A 13495-nucleotide genomic window follows, 5' to 3' on the forward strand; every position below is an offset into this window, starting at 1 on the left:
TTATCGTTTGTTAAAAAATAATTTATAAAGATACAAACAATTTAAGGGTCTCTTTTAATAAAATGTTCCGTCGAATTCTATTTTTTTTTTTAATATTTTTGATTTTTTGTTACGATGGAGGAAAATCATGTGAGAAACGACGGTGAAGTTAGTAACGAAGACGATCTTATATACACTTATGCTTCATCCAACAGCATCCCAGACAGCCGAAACAATATCGTTGAATCTGATAGTTTTGGTGAGGAAGAAGCCAATCAAGTAAATATAGAAGGTGAGAGTGAAATTAAATATGGGTATCCTTAATAAAGTTATTGAATTCAAAATGGATTTCTCGTTCAATAAGGCGCCAAGGAAGAATACGAGTCACTGAAAAGGGAGCTCACCGTATTGAATCATCAAGGCAATCCATCTCAAGCAGAAGAAGGTCAGGCCGACGCTCAAAATTTTAACTTAGATGAATATTTACACGGTATCAAACATCAAATTGATGAAAATGGGCATAAGGGTAAAAACCTTGGTGTTTCCTGGGAGAATCTTCATGTCGAGGTAAGCAAGATTTTTAGTTACCGCGTAAATTAGTTTTCTCAATAACCAACTTCATTAGGGGCTTGGAGCTGATGCGTATACTATTCCCACAGTTTTTAGTCAAGTGTTGAGTATAGTATCTTTCTGGAAATTATTTCGAAAATCGAGTGGCAGTAAAAGAGTTATTATTCAAAATATTACGGGTTGTTGCAAAGATGGAGAAATGTTGTTGGTTCTTGGACGTCCGGGTGCTGGATGTTCATCTTTTCTAAAGGTAATTGCCAATATGAGAGGATCCTACACAAGTGTAGAAGGAGATGTAAATTACGGTGGCATCGAACCTGAAAAGTTTGATAAAATGTACCGAGGCCAAGTGTGTTACAACTCAGAAGAAGATCAACATTACCCTACACTCACTACAAAGCAAACACTACAGTTTGCCCTCCGTACAAAGACCCCCGGTAAGCGTTTACCCGAACAGTCTAAGAATGAATTTGTTGATCGAGTGCTTTATATGCTTGGTAATATGCTGGGCTTAACAAAGCAAATGGATACAATGGTAGGCAATGCCTTTGTTCGAGGTCTCTCCGGTGGTGAACGTAAAAGACTTTCAATTGCCGAACAAATGACCACTCGATGTACAATTAATTGTTGGGATTGCTCAACCCGTGGTCTTGATGCGGCTTCTGCTCTTGACTATGTTCGCTCTCTTCGTATCGGCACCGATGTTTTCAATGTCACTACAATAGCAACACTTTATCAGGCGTCAAATAGTATTTTTGAGCTCTTCGATAAAGTTCTTCTGCTCGATGAAGGTTACTGTATATACTTTGGGCCATCAGTGGGAGCTAAAAAGTATTTTGAAGATCTTGGATTTTTTTGTCCACCAAGAAAGTCCATTCCAGATTTCTTGACTGGTCTTTGCAATCCTATTGAGCGTGAGGTTAAACCTGGATTTGAAGATGTTGCACCAAAACATGCTTCTGAATTTCAAGCGAGGTACGAACAATCCGAGATCAAAAAATACATGCTGGACGATCTTGAATCATACAAAAATAATTGTCGAGAAAAGAATAAAGCTACCAAATTTGAAGAAGCTCTCAATGATGAACATCAGAAACGTGCAGGGAAAAAAGCGCCGTATATAGCATCGTTTTATCAACAAGTAAAGGCTCTTACGATTCGGCAGCATCATCTTCTCATAAAGGACAGGCAGAATATTATATCCAGATATGGCACTATTCTTATACAATCCTTAATCACGGCGTCCTGTTTCTTCAATCTCCCAAGAACTGGTGCTGGTGCACAATCTCGTGGCGGTGCTCTCTTTTTTAGTGTTCTCTTTAATGCTTTTATTTCACAGGCAGAACTTGTGAGGTTTCTAAACGGCCGACCCATCCTGGAAAAACACAAACAGTATGCACTTTATCGACCCTCTGCATTTTATATTGCACAAGTCATTATGGATATTCCATATGCAGTTGTTCAAGTAGTATTATTTGGGGTTTGTGCATACTTTATGATGGGATTAAATTTAACAGCAGGTCGATTTTTTACGTTCTTGGTGACCTTGTTTTTTACCAACATGTGCATGAATGGCTTCTTTCGCTTGTTTGGTGCACTTACTTCCAGTTTCTTTTTGGCCACTCAGATTACAGGTGTTTTGCTTGTATGTATGCAATCTTACACTGGCTATACCATTACCTATAATGAAATGCATCCTTGGTTATTTTGGATATATTATATCAGTCCAATGACATATGCTTATAAGACAATCTTGATAAATGAAATGAGTGGGCAAGTTTACTCATGTGATGGTCCAGGAAGCTCAGTTCCATACGGACCTGGATACACTGATTGGAGATATAAAGTGTGTACTATGGTTGGTGGTGTTCCTGGCGAGAACTATGTCATGGGTGACAGCTACCTTCAAAATGCATTGACATTTACCCCTTGGCAAATGTGGGCTCCTGATTTTGTGGTGGTAGTTGCATTCTTTGTTTTCTTTACATTTCTTACAGCACTGGCAATGGAGGTTGTTGGGTTAAGCAAAGCCGCTTCTCTTACGAAACTTTATCTTCCTGGAAAAGCCCCCAAACCTCGCACTGCCGCTGAAGAAGACGCGCGCATTCTTAGACAATCAAAAATTACCGAGAATATGGAGACAATATCAACCGGCACTACGTTCTCATGGCAGCATGTTAACTACACTGTTCCCATAAAAGGTGGTACGCTTCAATTATTAAACGATATAGGTGGCATTGTTAGACCTGGTAATCTAACGGCACTTATGGGATCTTCTGGTGCTGGCAAAACAACACTTTTGGACGTGCTGGCTAAACGAAAGACAATAGGTGTTGTTGAAGGGAACATTTACCTGAATAATGAAATCATAATGAACGACTTTGAGCGAATCACGGGTTACTGTGAGCAGATGGATGTTCATCAGCCTGCTGTTACCGTCAGAGAAGCACTTCGGTTTTCGGCTTACTTGCGTCAGCCCAATAATGTATCTGTCAAAGAGAAAAATGAATACGTCGAACAAATTATTCAACTTCTTGAAATGGATGATATAGGGGACGCCCAAATTGGTCAGGTTGAAAGCGGGTTTGGTATTTCTGTGGAAGAACGCAAGCGGTTGACTATAGGCATTGAATTAGTCGGTAAACCTCAACTGCTTTTCTTGGATGAACCCACCTCTGGTCTTGACTCGCAAAGTTCATTCAACATTATTCGGTTTATTCGTAAACTTGCCGATGCTGGTTGGCCAGTATTGTGCACGATTCATCAACCTTCTGCGATTTTATTCGAACATTTTGACCATTTACTTCTACTTGTTCGGGGTGGTAAAACAGCCTATCATGGTGAGATTGGTGCCGACTCCCGTATAATGATTGATTATTTCGAATCGAAAGGTGGACCTAAATGCTCCCCTGATGCTAATCCTGCGGAGTATATCCTCCAAGTGGTCGGTGCTGGTACAGCTGGAAAATCCTCGGTTGATTGGGCCGAGGTATGGAAAGGGTCAGCTGAATCCCAGGCCCTGGACGCTGAACTTGAGGAGATCCATCAAACAGCCGATAAAAACCCAACTCGAACAGCTCTCACTTATGCTACACCTCTTCCTACTCAATTTCGTCTAGTTATGCGTCGCATGTGGATTGCTTATTGGCGTTCTCCCCAATATAACATTGGGAGATTTCTCAATATTTTGTTTACTGCACTTGTCAGTGGTTTCACCTTTTGGAAGCTTGGGAATTCTTCATCTGAAATGTTGAGAAAGGTGTTCGCTCTTTTTAGTACTTTTATTATGGCAATGATTATTATTATTATGGCTCAACCCAAATTTATGACTGAGCGTATGTTTTTCCGTCGAGAGTATGCTTCGCGTTATTACAGTTGGATCCCGTTTGGCATATCGGCTGTGTTAGTTGAAATACCTTATATTCTTTTCTTTGCTGCTATATTTATGGCTGGTTTTTATTGGACAGCCGGTATGGTAAATACATCTGAAGCATGTGGGTACTTTTACGTCACATTTGTAATGATTGTATGTTGGGCGGTTACATTAGGATTTGATATCGCAGCAGTGGCCGAACTTCCAACTATGGCATCTGTCATTAATCCTCTCTTTATATCCGTTCTTATTCTCTTTTGTGGTTTGATGCAACCCCCAAGCCAGATGCCAAGGTTTTGGAGTTCATGGATGTATTGGCTTGACCCGTTTCATTATTATATTGAAGGGCTCACAGTAAATGAGTTGGAGCATATCAAAGTCGTCTGTTCTGAGCGTGATCTTTTACGTTTTTCTCCTCCTCCTGATCAAACATGTGGTGAATATATGAAGAATTTCTTTGCTTTCCCTGGGGTGACTGGCTACCTGGATAATCCTGAGGCTGTTCAACCTGAAAAATGTGGTTATTGCACATACAGCTCAGGGCCTGATTTTTATCAGACAATGATGGGTTGGAATGCATCCAACAAATGGCGAAACTTTGGCATCCTAGTTGCCTTCTTTTTTTTTAACTATATTTTATTTGTTATTCTTGTATTTTTTAGACGAAGACCTAATCGTTAGAAACAAATTTTTTTTAAATAGATAAATGTTAGCTTTACAATCACTATCTATTTGACTATATCCTAATTAATTTGTTTGTAGATGACTGTAGAATAAATTTTTACCCTGTCTTAATTAAAGTAGTATATCTTTTGGATGGGAATCACGTTTATGAAACACTTACTGGTTTTTACCAAGTAATTAACCTTAAACGGATTATGCCAATCCCTATTTTTAAGCGATAGTTCCGCAGCTGTGCCATTTCTGGTTACATCAAATCATTTCTTTTTTGGTTTGCAAAAGAGCAAAGCCTTTTCTTGTTACATCAAATCATTTCCTTTTCTGTTTGCCAAAGAGCAAAGCCTTGACCGTATTTGAAAAATTAAGAACGTAAGCTGTTTCCTATTAAAGGAAAAAAATTAATCCAAAAATAACGTGAGTACATTTAAAAAAGTTATATATAAACAGTAAACCCAGACCGTATACTCAAATCAAGAAACAAATTATAAAATCAACCATGTCTACTTCTAACGATAACTTTACCGCGTGGGCTGGTGTTCAGGGAGGAAAACCTTTTACAAAAATGGAGTTGAAACTAAAGGAATGGGATGCAGATTCAATAGAATTGAATATCACTCACTGTGGTTTGTGTGCGTCTGATGTTCATGCTTTAGATGAGGATTGGTTCCCTTCTGATTTTCCTTGTGTGTTTGGTCACGAAATTGTTGGAATTGTAACCAGAATTGGTGAAAATGTTAAGCATCTCAAGGTGGGAGACCGTGCTGGTGTAGGAGCTCAATCAGGTTCTTGCCATCAATGCGAGGCGTGTCTTGATGGACAACCAAATCTCTGTCTAAGGGATTTCCTTTATACTTTTGGTTCAAGATGGCCTAATGGTGATAAAACCTATGGAGGATTTGCTGATAAATGGAGAGGCGATCATCGTTTCACATTTAAAGTGCCTGACGATATGACAAGTGAGATCGCCGCTACTTTTTTCTGTGCTGGTATCACGACATTTGCTCCTTTGAGGCGCGCAAACATTATTCCCGGAAAATCGGTAGTGGGAATAATGGGAATTGGAGGTCTTGGTCATTTTGCAGTTCAATTTGCAAAGGCGTTAGGTGCTAAAGTAATTGGAATATCTCATAACAAAACCAAGCGTGATATTGCATTAGAACTTGGTTGTGATGATTACATCAGTGTCAACGACAAAGAGTCCTTTGATAAATACAATAACGGTTTGACTCATATTCTTTGCACAGGAACCAGCTCTGATTTTGCATGTAAGTTTTAAAGTTTTAGGGTCTCATAATTATGTAAACTAATCTGGTTTTCTTCAAAAAGGGCACACTTATTTTGCTCTCTTGAAAATAAATGGACACTTTATCAACGTCTTTTCTCCTACATGGGACCTTCCAGGCATGAACTCATTCACACTGTTTAATAAGCAAATCAAAGTATATGCTTCTAAAATTGGAACGCCCAAGGAAATGGAAGACATGCTTGCGTTTGCTGCCGAGAATAAGATCAAGCCTTGGATCACAACGTATAAAATGGATGATGTAAACAAGGCTATTGAAGACTTTAGAGCTGGAAAAGCTCGATTCCGGTTCGTCTTGGAAAACTAAACTGGAATTTCTGTATCATAGCAGCACAAAATACAATAATGCAATATGATGCATTGTATATAAAACTTCAAACAGGATGGACAGTTATAGGTGCAGTAACTGCTTACTGGATTCTCCCAACAATGGAAAATAAATAGTTTTTTTTAAGCACAGCTTTATTTTGCCCGCCTTTTTTCCTTTTTTCTACTTTTTTTTCCATAATGAGTGACAATCAACGTCTACAGAATCTTTACATTGCTCGCCTGACTTCACAAGAGAGGCCTTGCTTTGTATGCAGTAAGTTTACGAATGTGGTTTTGACATTGGCCGACAATAGTAATGCAGATTGGTTTTACACCTGTAAAAGTCATCTTGGGGATTTTAATTTCTGTTCGAAAGTGGGTGGTACAAAGACAAAAAGTCCAGAGCTGAAAAAGGAAGTGCTTGTGAATCGACCTGTGGAAAGTGATAGTGTATCTGATCTTGTTTCGAGTATCGGGACAGCATGGAAATCATGGCGAGGAAAAGACGAGAAAAAGCCAGAGGATGCAGATAAAAAAGAGAAAAAGGAAGAAAAAAAAGAAAAAAAAGAAGAAAAGGCAGAGAAAGAACAAGCCGACGTAAAGAAACAAGATACATCTTCTCCTCCTGCTATTAGTTCCCCTGTCTCTCCCCAACAACCAGTTCGATTTATCCTTCAAAAAGATTATTTCTATTTACGTCAGAGAGAATACATGAAAAAGCTCCAGAGCAAGCAAGCTTCTGAGAAACTGAAGACCTTACAATTCCCTGAAGTTCCTAAAAACAAGCCAATATATACTACACCACCTACCAAATAAATCTTAATTCTCCCACAGTGGGCTCCCATCCTGTCTTTGATAATATTATTAAAAATTCGGAAGCTTTTTCTAATAGAAAGAAACCCGTTCTTCGATAGGACCGGCCAATTATAAGGACTAAATCTGCTCTAAATTATCTGAACATTGCGCAAGCTCTTGATAAATGAAATCCAGATACTGTGATCAACGTCCTCGTTTAATATGTGTGCTTAAAGAGCCCATCAGAAACACCATGCTTTGTTACATTTTGTTAAAGGGCGTAGCAAAAAAAAAAAAGTTAATATAATAGTAGAGTCTGTGAAGGATAAAGTACTGTCAGTGGAATTAATTACACATGTTACAAAATCATCTGGTAAGTCAACGGAAGATCTCAATCATGAACCCTTTTACAATGCCAAATGTTATGAAGGAACTTTATCTTTTGAATAAGACACAATCCTACCTAAAGTTACGAGTTGCTTAGAAGGTTTCCTATCGAAGTACAAAAGAAGATACCACCTACATCATAGTTGAAATTTCTTTGATCGACAACTCAGCATTGGCTTACCCCATTGTGCTCACCAATGATACTAAAAAACTTGTATTTACACCCCTATCTGCCGTATCAGCTTCTCATCAAACCCAATGAAGGAATGGTGCTTTGAAAAATATTTTTTTTCAACATGTTATAAAAATAAATTGAAAAACTATAATCATATAGTTTATGAGTATTCTGACAATCTTCAGAGGATCATCAAGTTGAAAGAGATACCAAAAAAAGTCAAACAACATTGTTCTTTTTTGTTGAATGAGATTGTAAGTCAACTTTATTTTTGAAAAAATTTCTTACTGATTCATTTTTTTATTTTTTTCAAACGTATTTTTTTCAAATAAACGTATTTTTTTAGAATCACGCGATGGTCTACACGTCGATTGACTTGCCATATCATCTAAACTTCATGGGATGATCGATTTCTGTTTTCCATAAAATCTGCTTCACTGTCATTATAAGTTAATACTGAAACACATATAGACAATTACCAAGCTCTGACTTGCTTGGGGGGTTTTTGCAAGTGTTTCTATTTTAAGTAAAGGCTCAAACATTATGGATGATAAAATAGACAAATGAAATCATCCTGACATAAGCTTGTTTATCTATAAATAAAGCTGGTTCACACACTTTATTATTCTCCTTTTCTTTTCCCTTAACATACTTCTTTTATCGTATGAAAGTAACCGATCACGTAAAAAGGTTTGTTTAGTAGTAACTCTTGTTTCTTTGAAAAGAAGCTAAATTGAAAAAGATATATATTGTGATATTGCGGCTGCGGCTAGTCTTTGCTATAGGAGGGCGATCTCCTAGGCAGAGTTCTTGAGTTTTTGGAACTCACGAACTGTGAATAGCAGGGATGCATTCATTTTTTAGAAAGTATATTTCGAGCAATGTAAGTACCTCTTTATTAATCATATGCTAGTTTATACTATTATTTAAATTTAATATGTATACTGATCTATATATATATATAGCTAAATAACTTCCACACTACAACTGTAGATGTCAAGGATGGAGAGGCAACATTTAATTGTCTATTTATATAACCCTTTCTTGAAACAGTGACTACTTGGTTAAAAGAAAGTCAGGATTGGTGTAAGGCAGGATTCCGGCCTGGGGAAACACAATTGATATCTATGGGTAAACAGCCCAAAAACATACCGTTATATAAAGAAGATAACCACAGCTATCCGGCTGATGGGATCATTAAGCTGTATGGTCTGAAAAATATCGAGATCGTGTTGCTTGAAACATCGGGTTGCTTTGGTTCTATCGATAAATTAAAAATTGCATTTGATCATCATAAAGGTCTTTTTGGTGCTCTTGCAATGTTGAAAAGTATTGCTGATGAGTTTCCTATGGCAACTGTGGAGGCATTCCAAAAATGCAAGGTCTTTTTCGTACATGGTACAGGCAAGATACAATGTCCCTTCGTCTATTGCTCTGTCTCTTACTTCATCTAATAATTTTAGGAGAAAATATCTGTCTTTGGAGCTTACGATTCGAGCCAAAAGGCCCGATCTTTGAATTGTGGCTCGAAGATACGCTGTATATTAAGCCTGATATTGATGATAAACTGGACGCTCTTCCTCGTTTCTTGAAGTTCTTCTGGCGCATGAAGGTATTTGTCTAATTTTATTGACCATTTGAATTACACTTGTCTAACGTTTGTTTTTATGGTAGTGCCTCTTGACTGAGAGCATCTTAGGTTTTGCCCAGCTCAAAAAGGAGCATATATGAGTAATTTAGGATAAACAACATTTTCAGTAGTGTTTTGTTTATTCTCCCCCAAACCCCCTCTGTAAACGTACCAATAACCCATCATCATTCTCCACATTTTATGTCAGTTTAAATTTTTACTACCAAAGCCAATGAAAATAATTCACTCAATGCTTATGCAACGTTCTATGTTCCTGGGGGGTGGGGCTTGCCCCACCCCCCAGACCCCCTTTAGAAATATTTTTTAGTGGAGTGTAAATTCCGCTGGATTTTTTTATATGAATTGTAGTATATTATAAGATTTGGTAACTTTAGTTATAAATGTTCCGTTATTTCAGTTGAAACACTAGCATAATGACTGGACATATATGACAAATGATTAGTTATTTTGAAAAAAGGAACCACTTCGTCCGATTGATGTTGCAAAAAACTATAATAGCTATCGACATCTATCACCATAAATTAGGTCACTGATAGCCATACCGTGAGACAAAATTCTCATTTAAGCCTTTTTAGCCTCCATAAGTCTTTACACGAGAAGCTCGTTCAACACATAAGCATTAATCTGCATTTTTAATTGTTTTGAATTACGTTCAAAGAATTCAGACAGTGCATCGTTTAGGTATTACATAACAACTGCTACCCCGTGTCTGATTTTTAAACGCAAGTAAGTGGTAGATTTTCTTGTGTAAAAACATCTGAAATATGTAATCAATTCGTTTGAGAAAGGCGGAGATTGAAGTGACTTTTTGTGTCAAACCATTCGTCGGAATAGGTAAACAATCCGGGCCGGATTGTCAATAATTGTAGTGTGCGATGGTTTTGATTGAGGTGTGCTATAGGGTATTGGCTCAGCAAAGAACTACTGTGGGAGAGGGGGCAAAGGATGAAATCTTCCTTTCATTCTATTGCTGCTTTTGGGAGGTATGGATGAAGCTCTTTTTTTTTTTAATGCTGTTACGATATTGAAGCATTTACATGGATGGATACGAGAATGGATTACTAAATTGGACTTTTTTTTTTTTTATCTTTCGCAACCAAATCATCATTCGACAATTTCACTTTTATAAAAATCATCACCATTAGATAATTATCAGCAATGGCTCAGAGACTTACATATAGACGTCGTTGTTCTTACAACACCCGTTCCAACCGTGTTCGCGCTGTCAAGACTCCCGGTAAATTCAGACAAACAAGAAATAATGTCAGACTTAGAAATTAAACTTTTTTTCAATTAGGTGGAAAGCTTGTCTACCAATACGAGAAGAAGCCCGTAAAGGCTCCTCGTTGTGGTGACTGTGGTGAAGCTCTCGCCGGTGTAAGTTAATTATGAATTTGGGGGGTTTTTGTTTGAGAATGGAAGGCTAAAGATTATAATTATTTAGATCAAGGCTCTCCGTCCTCGTGAGTTCGCTACCGTCTCCAAGACCAACAAGCATGTCTCTCGTGCTTATGGTGGCTCTCGTTGTGCCCACTGTGTCAGAAACCGTATTGTCCGTGCCTTCTTAATTGAAGAGCAAAAGATTGTCAAGAAGGTTCTCAAGGCCCAAAAATAAATTAATTCGCAATGCTATTCTTTTAATAAATAAGAATCATATTTCTCGATTAAAATATAACAGCTGGAAAAATATAGGGGCAATTGGTGGGTGGGGGTTGGGGGATAAAGTTATAGTAGTTCCGGATGATGCTTTCATGCAGCACAAGATATGATATAAAAGTTGTGTAATTTCTGATTTTTTTTTTTTTTTTTTGGATTTCCCTTTATCTCTTTTATTTTTTTTTTAGATGGAGAATAAAAAGATTTTAATTCTATCGTTTGTTACTGCATTAGCTGTAGCAAATGTATCTGGACCACAGTACATATATCCAACATATGGTACTTCATTGACAAATAAATTTCATTGGAATGGTATTGAAAATAGTATGGTCAGTACCGCTACATTTGTTGGTGTGTCCTTTTCTGGACCACTATGTGCTTGGCTGGTAGAGAATTTAGGAATTAAAAAGTAATTGAAAATTCATCATAATTCCCATTTATTGCATCGTATCTTAACTTAAAATCAGTACCTTGAGAGTAGCTTCCCTTTCTGCTTTAACTGGGCTGTTTTTATTAGCCCAGACTTATGCAGGATACCTTTCAAGCCATTATGTTTTATGTTCCATTTATTTGGCATGCACCGGTGCTGCTGGTGCTGCTTCATACATATGCGCCCTTGATTCACAGGTACAATATTATTTCCCTTGTCCAGTCTTCCAGGGATAATCCCATACTAATTGGACTGTATACATAGGCACATAATTTCAAGTCTCATAGAGGAATGAGTATGGGGCTCACAAGTGCATCTCTAGGCATCAGCGGGCTTGTATTCTCTCAAATTAATGACCGATACTTTAAATCCAAGGCAGATGACTCGAGCACTTTCCATTTCTTACTCTTTGTCGGGGTTGTCGTTTCCATCATTGTCTTTCTTGGTTCGTTTGTATTAGGTCCAATTCATTCAGAAGAAGCCGTTGATTTGTCAGTTGATCTTGTTCACAGAAAAGATGATCTTATCTCCCAGAATTTAAATCACCATAGCTATACTCAAAGCATCAGCAGCTTTAGTACTTCGTCCACCCAATTCGAAGAAGATGAAGAAGATAGACCGCTTTTATCGAAAAACGCAATTGTCGTCTCTGCTGATAATCTTACTCATATGAAAAAGCAAATGAATATACAAGAGGAAACTGCTATCTCTGGTATTGCCTTCTTTTCAGACCCAGTTGGATTTGCATTAGCACTTTCATTATTAGTCATTCTGGGTCTTGGTTACGTCTATCTAGCAAACATTGGTCAATTGCTCGTTTCTTTATCCCCTTCAGACTTGTCTATTGGTGAAGCTCAGCATCTACGTAATTTTCATGTTTCTGTCTTTAGTATTGCAAACTGTGGGTCTAGAGCGGTTTTCGGTACTCTCAGTGATGTACTCAGAAGGGCCGGCGTGCACCGCTTGTGGTTCTTTTGGGCTGCAGCTGTCGGTCTTGTGATCTCTATGAGTGTCCTCATCACTTTTGTGTCCACTGCAGACGATTTAATTTTATGCACTATCATGACCGCCATTGTTTACGGTATTGCGTTTGGTGTTGCGCCTGCTACCATCAGTGAGTTTGGTCAAAAGGTATACATATTATCACTTCTTTTTTTTTTTTTTTTTTTTTTCTTGATTATGCTAACATGACTAAAAATAACCCAGGCCTTTGCTCGTAACTGGGGATTGTTACTATGCGCTCCGGCTATAGGCAGTCAATTGTTCAATGTATTGTTTGGTACATATTATGAACTTGAGTCCAAGAAACAAGGAGCCGTTTCAGGTGCTTGTTATGGTCCAGCCTGTTATGAAATGACCTTTTTCATTGGCATTCTCGCTGCTTTCGGCTCTTTATTCATTTTATCGCTGGCGATCTATAAAAAGGGTTTATACAAGTTTACGAGTTCTGTGTGAATTCTATACCTGCTTCCCCTCAAACTGATTTTGATAAAATAAATAAAAAATACTGCATTTTTGCACGTGGAATTAATTTCAGGGTCTTGTATGCACAGATTGTTGACATCTCTTTTGCAGATGACCCCACCACAGAAGATATTAATATTCCCAGTTTTAGTGTAACATAAATTCAGTAATCGGGAGTCAACTTGAGTTACCTAATGGCGAGATATTTGGTCAATCGTGACAAGAAAACATATTGTTTCGGCCATATTCTATTTAAACCTTTTACTCATATCTACGTATACGACCACTTCATTTGAATTCATATAAGAGGCTGTAAGTCCAACCTGATGCTAGTAACATTTCTTTCAGTAGCATCACGAGGGTTTTATTAAGAGTATTATGCTATATATTTTAAATGATAAATATTATTTTGTATGCACAACGAGTACAGTCTTTGGTTGCAGAATGATATTGTTCGAAAAGTCTTAAGCAGACATACGTTGATTCTATTGCTTAAAATATATTTACCATCAATAAAAACTGGACTGATATTTAAAAGCTGTAGGAGTTAAATACTTTTTTAATAATATGTTATTATCCGCCAAGTATTACATCAGTGTAGATAAGCAAACTCTGAAATGGATACATGGTAATCACTTTTCCAATTTCTGTTATGTAGGCGTCACTTATTTGATAAAACAGGCCCGACGATAACGACATTTGCACTGAGAAATATATGCCAT

At 37.6% G+C, this 13495-nt stretch overlaps 6 protein-coding genes across 6 annotated transcripts; all 6 read left to right on the plus strand.

The window, feature by feature from the left end:
* Positions 1-114: 114 nt before the first annotated feature.
* On the plus strand, positions 115-4603 carry EV154DRAFT_464501 (ABC-2 type transporter-domain-containing protein; the record flags this gene model as incomplete). Its single annotated transcript, XM_051597667.1, has 3 exons — positions 115-277; positions 344-546; positions 605-4603. The coding sequence occupies 3 exons, from the start codon at positions 115-117 to the stop codon at positions 4601-4603; spliced, it is 4365 nt and encodes a 1454-aa protein (XP_051457615.1).
* A 321-nt stretch (positions 4604-4924) lies between these two features.
* EV154DRAFT_543781 (chaperonin 10-like protein) lies at positions 4925-6371 on the plus strand. The gene is made up of 3 exons (XM_051604568.1): positions 4925-4972; positions 5051-5868; positions 5930-6371. The coding sequence occupies exons 2-3, from the start codon at positions 5100-5102 to the stop codon at positions 6211-6213; spliced, it is 1053 nt and encodes a 350-aa protein (XP_051457616.1). The 5' UTR covers positions 4925-4972; positions 5051-5099; the 3' UTR covers positions 6214-6371.
* Positions 6372-6378: 7 nt separating this feature from the next.
* Positions 6379-7077, plus strand: EV154DRAFT_508995 (VPS4-associated protein 1). The gene has a single exon (XM_051601565.1). It carries the CDS (start codon positions 6414-6416, stop codon positions 7029-7031), a length of 618 nt encoding a protein of 205 aa, XP_051457617.1. The 5' UTR covers positions 6379-6413; the 3' UTR covers positions 7032-7077.
* A 1146-nt stretch (positions 7078-8223) lies between these two features.
* On the plus strand, positions 8224-9470 carry EV154DRAFT_509002 (uncharacterized protein). The gene is made up of 5 exons (XM_051601566.1): positions 8224-8262; positions 8315-8455; positions 8538-8976; positions 9036-9184; positions 9247-9470. Exons 3-5 carry the CDS (start codon positions 8700-8702, stop codon positions 9301-9303), a joined length of 483 nt encoding a protein of 160 aa, XP_051457618.1. The 5' UTR covers positions 8224-8262; positions 8315-8455; positions 8538-8699; the 3' UTR covers positions 9304-9470.
* A 541-nt stretch (positions 9471-10011) lies between these two features.
* Positions 10012-10894, plus strand: EV154DRAFT_443393 (60S ribosomal protein L34-B). The gene is made up of 3 exons (XM_051597021.1): positions 10012-10460; positions 10521-10600; positions 10668-10894. Exons 1-3 carry the CDS (start codon positions 10382-10384, stop codon positions 10836-10838), a joined length of 330 nt encoding a protein of 109 aa, XP_051457619.1. The 5' UTR covers positions 10012-10381; the 3' UTR covers positions 10839-10894.
* A 153-nt stretch (positions 10895-11047) lies between these two features.
* Positions 11048-12836, plus strand: EV154DRAFT_443397 (major facilitator superfamily domain-containing protein). The gene is made up of 4 exons (XM_051597022.1): positions 11048-11288; positions 11347-11506; positions 11574-12440; positions 12516-12836. The coding sequence occupies exons 1-4, from the start codon at positions 11068-11070 to the stop codon at positions 12762-12764; spliced, it is 1497 nt and encodes a 498-aa protein (XP_051457620.1). The 5' UTR covers positions 11048-11067; the 3' UTR covers positions 12765-12836.
* The last annotated feature ends 659 nt before the right edge of the window (positions 12837-13495 follow it).

The sequence above is a fragment of the Mucor mucedo genome (assembly GCF_025094135.1).
Source record: "Mucor mucedo strain NRRL 3635 chromosome Unknown EV154scaffold_45, whole genome shotgun sequence".
NCBI classification, from domain to species: Eukaryota; Fungi; Mucoromycota; class Mucoromycetes; order Mucorales; family Mucoraceae; genus Mucor; species Mucor mucedo.

What these genes read in the sequence shown, in the direction of transcription:
- EV154DRAFT_543781 (XM_051604568.1), top strand. Translation starts at nt 5,100, where the DNA reads ATGTCTACTTCTAACGATAACTTTACCGCGTGGGCTGGTGTTCAGGGA. An exon ending in AACCAGCTCTGATTTTGCAT is followed by an intron (nt 5,869 to 5,929) that starts GTAAGTTTTAAA and finishes TTCTTCAAAAAG; the next exon opens with GGCACACTTATTTTGCTCTC.
- EV154DRAFT_508995 (XM_051601565.1), top strand. Translation starts at nt 6,414, where the DNA reads ATGAGTGACAATCAACGTCTACAGAATCTTTACATTGCTCGCCTGACT.
- EV154DRAFT_509002 (XM_051601566.1), top strand. Translation starts at nt 8,700, where the DNA reads ATGGGTAAACAGCCCAAAAACATACCGTTATATAAAGAAGATAACCAC. An exon ending in CTTTTTCGTACATGGTACAG is followed by an intron (nt 8,977 to 9,035) that starts GCAAGATACAAT and finishes TAATAATTTTAG; the next exon opens with GAGAAAATATCTGTCTTTGG. An exon ending in AGTTCTTCTGGCGCATGAAG is followed by an intron (nt 9,185 to 9,246) that starts GTATTTGTCTAA and finishes TTTTTATGGTAG; the next exon opens with TGCCTCTTGACTGAGAGCAT.
- EV154DRAFT_443393 (XM_051597021.1), top strand. Translation starts at nt 10,382, where the DNA reads ATGGCTCAGAGACTTACATATAGACGTCGTTGTTCTTACAACACCCGT. An exon ending in TCGCGCTGTCAAGACTCCCG is followed by an intron (nt 10,461 to 10,520) that starts GTAAATTCAGAC and finishes TTTTTCAATTAG; the next exon opens with GTGGAAAGCTTGTCTACCAA. An exon ending in GTGGTGAAGCTCTCGCCGGT is followed by an intron (nt 10,601 to 10,667) that starts GTAAGTTAATTA and finishes ATAATTATTTAG; the next exon opens with ATCAAGGCTCTCCGTCCTCG.
- EV154DRAFT_443397 (XM_051597022.1), top strand. Translation starts at nt 11,068, where the DNA reads ATGGAGAATAAAAAGATTTTAATTCTATCGTTTGTTACTGCATTAGCT. An exon ending in TATGCGCCCTTGATTCACAG is followed by an intron (nt 11,507 to 11,573) that starts GTACAATATTAT and finishes CTGTATACATAG; the next exon opens with GCACATAATTTCAAGTCTCA. An exon ending in TCAGTGAGTTTGGTCAAAAG is followed by an intron (nt 12,441 to 12,515) that starts GTATACATATTA and finishes AAAATAACCCAG; the next exon opens with GCCTTTGCTCGTAACTGGGG.